We start from the raw sequence: 8,088 nt of genomic DNA, 5'->3' as shown, positions 1-8,088 counted from the left end.
AATGAAAGGAAACATTGAACCAAAATTCTAAAACTAACATGAGAGTTTAGACTTATTATATCTGTCATATAGATGATAGAATCCCAAACTATCTACTCTGAGTCACGGTATTCAAGTGGAGGTAGTCTACGATATTCATTGATGATCTCTAGCCTCCTAGTCCAATTGAGGGTTAATGTGCTAATGACAAAGCGGAGGCAACCACAGATCGGGCCCCTTAACAAGATCACCCTTAGCAAGAGCAAGGGCCACTTGCGAAAAGTTCGCATTAATGTTCCAGCGGCACAAGATAGTGGCACAGCGCGTGATCTTGCTTCTATTGATGCGGTGGTTGATAGACAGGCTATAGGGGCTACTACCACGGAGATGCGATCCCTACTCGAGGAGCATCACACACTTTTGATCCAGGATATGAAGAGGACCATGGATCTCATCATGGTTCGACTGTAAGAGATTAGGGGATGCATTACTGCCAGACTTATTTATAACTTTCCACCTTAAAATTTGTTTGAATGATTAAATATAGAGTTCGAACGAGTTCTAACTTTACCCGAGCAAAATTGTGTATACATTCCCGCCACGACTATTATTTCAAACAATTATGTTTGAACGTGTATGGGAATGTTTGAATAGTATATCAACCATCATCGCCAGATTTATTTATAAATTTCCACCAAAACTTTAGTTCGAATGATTAAATATCTCGTTCAAACGGTTTCAATCTTTCCCTCGGCATAATTGTATATACTTTTCCCCTACGACTATTATGCTAATAGTTATGTAACGATTCAAAAGGGTATTAAGTAGGTACTGCTCGTACGTGTTTGTGAACGCTCGAATGGTTTTTTTAGACACTATATTTCGTCCTAGAAAGTCTAGCTCGAACAAAGTTTTCTCTATTTGTTTTTTAAAAAAACCGCTTCCATGTTTTGAGACGAAATTTAATTTTCATTCCAAATAAGTACTTTTAGGGATGAAAAAGATTTAGTCTCTAAAGATGAGATTTCTTGTAGTGCAAAGAGAAAGAACCCATTAATTTGAGATTTTTTGTTTTCAAGCCTAAAGTTTTTCTCTCTTTGTGCACAAATTCATTTAAGTGTGCATTAATAAGGATTTGATGAATTCATTCATGGATAATCAATGTTATATGAGTAGCCAGAATTCAAGAGCTAGCTGTTGTGATGCACAAAGGGAGTAGGTCACTGATCATGTAATAGTCACAAGTCAGATTTATTATCTATAAAGGTTTTGTGAGTTTCGAAATTAGTTTTAACAAAGTATTCTATAATTCATTTTTTGGTAGTACTGCCCAGGTACTAGAAATTTCTTATTTTAGAGGGTTTAAAAAGAAAAAAGAACTTCACTTCATAAAGAAATGATCGGTAGTGTTCTTTAAATTTTATTGCTTTTATGTTGACCTGGAATTTTCAGACAGTACACGTGATAAGCGTTGGGTAGCCTTTCCACTGAGATAAAGGGCCGGGCCAATAAAACCTACGGATCCATCACCCAGAGTTTCAAACTGCCATAATAATACTAATAGGAAGACGATACTTAGCCCATGTTGATGGTTAGCACAGTTACATGATGGAGCAAGCTGGGTAGGGTTCCTGGTAAGTACTCCTGACCTCATAGAATGGGTAGCCAGGGTTGGAGTAGAAGTAGGATGGGACGTCACCCGCCCCGTAAGGCCACACCATATTGTAGTGTAGTACCATCGGCTCATTTTTCTTCTCCCCGTCCTCTTTTTTCTCCCCGTCCTCCGCCACCGTAATTATATCTGCAGGGCCTAGGTTCTTCCGGAGTAACCTTGCTAGTTTTACGGTATCAATCCCATTCCCTTTGACCTCTATTTGGTCCCTATCCTGTCCTTTGATAGATGCTGATACCACCCCTGTATGTCATATACCCACCACCAATTAAAAAATTATTAACGATTTTCAGTATTATATATTATTAATGATAATGACAGTAGTAAAATACTGAATGCATGTGATGGTATTAATTATTATGAATAATGTTAAGTACAGTTTAAAGTGTGTAATTATCGAATAATCATTTTGAAAATAAATAAGATTTACTATTAAAAAATTAATCTTTTATCATAGAAGTTCTGAAAAAGAGATTGCATAGTATTTATATACTTAACGACTACAAACAGCATTTATCAATTATTATTACCAGGAAGGCCAACTGCAATCTTCAAGGCTTTGGAGCGGGCCTTTCGTCCATCCAGCTCACCAAAGATGGACTTGTGGCCATCCATGGACACCTTGATCACCACCGTTTGCTGCAAAACCAAAGTAATTTTAAATTTGCAAAAACTATCTTCGTTCTGAATTTGTCCGCTAGAAATAATTGATCGACTTCTATACATATACATCTATATATATATGTGTATGTTTTTTAATAGCGTGCCCCTAGGCTAGCTAGCTAGCATGCAATTTCTATATATATATATATATACCTTCATTGTAATTGGTTTCCTGGATAAGATCGATGATGAATGTTGAGAATTGGACCAAAAGGCTCACGTCTTTAGGGAGAGAACTAAAGGTGATAAGAGTGCATAAAATTATTGAAGGTGCGTAGCTAGCGAGGGGAGAGATTTGGTTGTTTGGGGGTACTCGGCCATTTGAGATACGGCTGCTATTTATAGGCCTGTTAGGAGGCTTGACCGATCCAACTCACAGTCTACGCGGAGAACAAGTCATCATCATCCTCGCGCCAACGCAGAATATGACTTCATCACTTTAATATAAAGCAATCAACTTTTATATATATATAAAGTGACTTTATTTTGACGGATAAAGATTAATACACAAATTAAACGCATGGCCGATCGAATAGCTAGGAAAAAATAATAAATTGGAATGTATGTTGAAAGGGATAGACATGCACAGCCTACTGTACGTACACTAATTAAGTAGTTTATTTTTTTCAGTCACTGGCTGGGGAAGACTATACTTTTTGTGGTGGTCGGACTATTTAATTTTCTGCAAAGACAAGTTGAATCAACCCGACTTGGGCCCCTATTGTAAATCATCGTGATAGTTAGCTACGAATATTCAACGAAAGATTGTTAAAGAGTACTAATGAAATTTATAGAACACTTTGCAATATATTTCCCAATATATATTTTAAAATTATGAGCATACTAATAATCCATCATAAATTATTTAACAGTAATTAAAATAACAATATAACAGATAGACTATTATAATATATTGCTATTTGGGTTTAGAATGATATTTGTTGTCCGGCTTGAATACTCTTTTTAAATAAGAGACAACATTAATAAAGAATAATGATAGACTTATTATCTTCTACCAAGCGTTTATTATTTTTTTATTTTTTAAGTTTTTTTATTATTTTTTTTTTGCTTAATGATTAAAGAAGCAAATTATATTAGTGAAGTTGTATATTTTTTTATTTTTTTAATAATTAAATATGTTAAAAAATATTTAAAATAAAATAATAAAAAAATAAAATTTCAAATACACTATAAAAGAGTATAATAAGCCTATCATAATTATCTGCTAATAAATCCTTCCTAACTCCTGATCATATATAATTTAATTATATATTGAAAAGAAGAGTACGTACGCTAATAAAGCCGGCCAAAAAAGCAAATTATGTTGAGGGGTTCTTTTCCTTTATTATCATCGTGACTCACGGTCGTTGTGGTCTTATAGGCCTGTGAAACCGGTCGGAAGAGTGATCTTTCATGGAAAACGCGTCTTGACTCGGACAAAATCCCCCAAACTCCCCTGTCACCACGGAATGCATGTGCACGTACTTTTTTTAATTTTCAGTTTTTTTTTTTGAAGAATGAGTCCCTCGATAATTGATTGTTTACTTACTTAAATAATAAATTTCATACAAGTCATTTGTAAAATAATAAATCTCATTAATAAATAATAATTTTTTTACACTTTTTTAAGTTGGAGTCTACTTCTTTACAAAGGCTTGTATGAGACTTGTCTATTTGAAAACTTGTACAAATCATTTCTTTACTTCTTTAGCCCCTGAATTACTGCTCAAAGGTTGAGTTTATTGAAATACATAATGCATAATGGTCTGGATTATTATGCAGAGTTTGTTTAGCACTAATTGAATTCACACTACTCTTTGGATAAAATAGGCAACCATTAGCTGGGCTAGTTGACTTGCTTCAAAACCCAGTTAAGTTCAATACTTCTTTTGCCACCAAATCTGTATAACTAAATAAAATATGAATCTAAAGAATACAAAAACTTCAGACCAGATCAGGGAAGAACCAAATTTACAGACCTGGTCTTATTGTAACCCTCCTTAACAAGGGAAGGGAAAAAAAAAAACCATATAACAGATCTAGCTAGCCCACGCTCAGATTTGATGGGTCAAAAAGAGAAGCTTGTTTCTCATCAGATTTAGCCTCCAAACAAACACACAGATTTGCACAAAACCTCCATCCAAACAAACAACACACAAAATTAAGGAGTAGCTTGCAGACAGAATTTTTCAATAATTTTACAACAAAATTAATTACACAAGCCTCAAGAGCAACTGGGCAAACCTTGGATCAGTTTCTTTCGGTGCTTGTAATTTGTAGAGAGAGCTTCCACGATCCAACCACCACAGAGAGCGAGCAAGAAAGACTGAATTAGAGAGTGAGAAACATAGCGAGAGAGAGAGAGATAGAGATAGAGAGAGAGAGAGCTGCGAGTCACAAAGAGAGAGATGTAAGAGACTAGAGAGAGAGCTAAGTCTGCACATCTGCAACTCTGCAAGGCAACAAGAGGCTTCAGGTTGCTTCAAGCGAGAGAGAAGAGGGAGGACTGAGGAGAGAATTGGGTATCGGTTAATAACCGAGTGTTTTTTAAATGGTTCAAGAATTTCCATTTTTTATTTGGAAACTAAACGGGTTGGGTAATTTCGGGTCGGGTCAGGTCGAGAAAACGGAAGTAAAAATTGTTCGGCTTTTTTGTTGAATCCTACTTTTTAGTTTATATAATTTCATAAGTTTTGTATCTTACTATCAGTACTGCATATTTACAAAGTCATCAGATTTATTAGATGATTTCATAGTTTGTATCTACTACATGATTTATTAGATGCTCTCGGAGCACTAACTCATGGTACTCTTATCCTATCTAAGGATGTCATGTCAATTAAAAATAAGGTTTAAATGTTAATTAGATGATATATAGGTTGTGATAGTATAAGAATACTAGTGAGGTACGAATTCTGCGATTTACTTGCGCTTGCTTAGTCTTCTCTATCTTTTTCGTTAGTGGAAAGAGAGGAGAAGTGGGTCGTACTGTACCCAAGGAAGATTCTAACAGAATTAGTGGCAGAGCAGGGTGGGTAGGCAGCTATGAGTGGGTGTGATCCTCTAACAGTTTCTGGTGGATTGAGGGTGGAGCAAGGTGGTTCAGGTGGATTTTCTTACATCAAGGTAAGCTTTGGCAACAAAAGAGGGGTGAGAAAAAGGTTGATGATGATGGAAAATTTGGAGGTACAGTGGGACAAACTTAGGCAAACGGATGAAGGAAAGTTGAATGTAGATTTAGATGATGACCTACCTGAGGAAATAAGGACCAAAGGAGAAAAAAGCCTGATTGGAATGCTGTGGATAGAGAGGAAGATCAGTCCTGGGGTGATTGAATCCATGATGGCAAAGATTTGGAAACTTAGCAGGGCAGCAAAGTTTCTAGAGGTGGGGAAGAACGTTTTTGTTATTACATTTGCAAACCATGCAGATAAGTAGAGAGTGTGGGGAGGAAATTCATGGCTATTTGACAATCAGATGATGGTGCTTCAGATGTTCGATGGTTTCACCCCTTCGATGAAGATGAGTTTTGATCGTGAGGAGTTATGCGTGTACGTGTATAACCTGCCTCTTGCTTTTATGACAAAGGGGAAATGTGAGAAGTTGGGAAATACGGTGGGGAAGGTGATGGATATTGATGTGAAGGAAGATGGGAGTGGATGAGGGAGTTACCTAAGGGTCCTCATTGAAATGGATCTAACAAGGCCCCTGGCAAGGGGAAGAACTATCTCAACTCAAGGTAGAAGTATGTGGATTCCATTCAAGTATGAAAAGTTGTCATTTTTGTGTTTTTCATGTTGTAGGATCATACATGGTTCTAATTGTTGTCTTGAGAAGAAAGAGTTGAGAGAAGGGAGTAGTGAGTAGTGAGAGAGAGAATCAGTTTGGGGCTGGGTTATGGGTGAGTTCAGTGGGGAAGAAGAGGAGTAGTCCAAGTTTTAGTGGAGACATTAGAAGAGTGGGGTCTTGGAGAATTGAGGTGGGGGAAGAGGAAGAGTCGTGCCATAAAGGTGGAAAGAAGGGTTTGAGAGAAAAGAAGATGATGATTCAATTGGTGAGTCAAGCTACTGTTGGAGTTGAAAAATAAATGAGTGAAGGAGTTGAGGAAAATTGTGGAGATAGTGGTTTGAAGGAAACTGATGAGGCAAATGGAGAGATTGGGGAGTGATGTCCCTTATAGTGAGGTAGTTTCAAAAAGGGAGTTAAGGGTGGAGAAGGAGGAGGTTCTTAGGGACGTGGTGAAGAGTGGTAAAACATGGAAGAAAAGGGCTCCGGCCATGGGTAACAACGGTGATTTGTTGATCCAATCTTTATCCACAAAAAGGCCTTGTGAGGGAGATCTATTTGGTAATGTTGAGATGAAAGAAAAAAAGAAACAAAAAATCAAAAAGAAGGGTTGGCAGTAGTAACACAAGAAGGATTGGCGGAGGCTGTTAAACAGCCCCACCAAGCATTATGAAAATACTTAGTTGGAACTACCAAGAGCTTGGCAACCCTCGAACAGTTCAAGACCACTGCTCTATAGTAAAGGAAAAGCTGCCTAGTGTGGTTTTTGTGATGGAGAGAAAGTTGAAGACAAGCAGGTTGGAGAGTATAAGTAGGCGGTTGAGGATGGAGGGGTGTTTTAGGGTGGAACTAAATGGTAGAGGGGGTGTGGTTTGGTGTTGTTTTGGAAAGAGGAAGGTATGGTTGAGATTTTGAATTCCACACAGAGGCACATTTGTGCTTGGATATGTGGTAATGAAAGGAGGCAGAAGTGGCTTTTAACAGGGTTTTATGGTCATCCTGAGACAAGCAAGAGACAAGAGGCATGAAATTTGTTAACATCTATCAAACCTGGTGGTAACAAAGGATGGTGTGTCATTGGTGATTATAACGAGATACTCACAAATGATGAAAGGGAGGGTGGCAGGCCTAGGGGGGATAATCTGATGAACAATTTCAGAAATGCTTTGGAAGTTAGAGGGTTATCTGATCTAGGGTGGAGAGGGGATAAATTTACATGGAGTAATAGGCATGTGGATGATACCTTCACGAATGAAAGGTTGGATAGAGTGGTTGTTAACAAAGCTTGGATTGAATTACAAAGGGAGATTACTATGGAGGTTCTAGTGGCCAGGAGCTCTGGCCACAGACCTCATGTACTACTGAGCTTTTCACAAATAGAAGGGAAAGGATCATACGGTAGTAAAAACTTTAAATATGAGGCATGGTGGGCTATAGAAGCAGATTGTGAGAAGGTTGTAAGGGATGCCTGGCAGCAAACAGATTTGGGAAGAGGACCTTCTGAGAAACTGCAAGAGTCAATAGGCAAGTGTACTGGTGATTTCAAGAGATGGAGAAGAAATTTAAGGAGGAACAAGGTTAAAGAAATAACTGAAAAGACTGTGGTCTTAAAGCAATTATAGATGGATAAAGGTAGCCATAATGCAACTAAGATCAGAGAGGTCTAAAATGAGTTGGAATGCTTGCTTGAGCAGGAGGATTTGAAGTGGTGATAGAGGGCTAAAAGGAACTGGTACAAGCATGGAGATAGGAACAAGAAATATTTCTATGCTTGTGCCAGCTAGAGAAAGATAAAAAAAAAAAAAATAGGATTTCTCAGGTCTTTAATGAGCAATGATGTCTGTTGACCAATAGGGAAGACACAAAAGAAGCTTTCAATGGATACTTTGAGAAGCTGCTTCTTTCTACCAGTCCAACTCAAGATGATCTAACTGAATGTTTGAGGGTAGTGGAGCCAAGAGTGACTGAGCAGATGAATGAAAACTTAT

At 37.5% G+C, this 8,088-nt stretch overlaps 1 protein-coding gene across 1 annotated transcript; it reads right to left on the bottom strand.

Moving 5' to 3' along the window:
• Window positions 1-1,376: 1,376 nt before the first annotated feature.
• Window positions 1,377-2,623, bottom strand: LOC109000753 (heavy metal-associated isoprenylated plant protein 16-like). Its single transcript, XM_018977743.2, has 3 exons — window positions 2,468-2,623; window positions 2,182-2,290; window positions 1,377-1,894 (listed from the first exon to the last, which is right to left on the bottom strand). The coding sequence occupies exons 1-3, from the start codon at window positions 2,471-2,473 to the stop codon at window positions 1,581-1,583; spliced, it is 429 nt and encodes a 142-aa protein (XP_018833288.1). The 5' UTR covers window positions 2,474-2,623; the 3' UTR covers window positions 1,377-1,580.
• Window positions 2,624-8,088: the final 5,465 nt, after the last annotated feature.

The sequence above is a fragment of the Juglans regia genome, chromosome 1 (assembly GCF_001411555.2).
Source record: "Juglans regia cultivar Chandler chromosome 1, Walnut 2.0, whole genome shotgun sequence".
NCBI lineage: Eukaryota > Viridiplantae > Streptophyta > Magnoliopsida > Fagales > Juglandaceae > Juglans > Juglans regia.
This window is presented reverse-complemented; position numbering and strand designations above follow the sequence as displayed.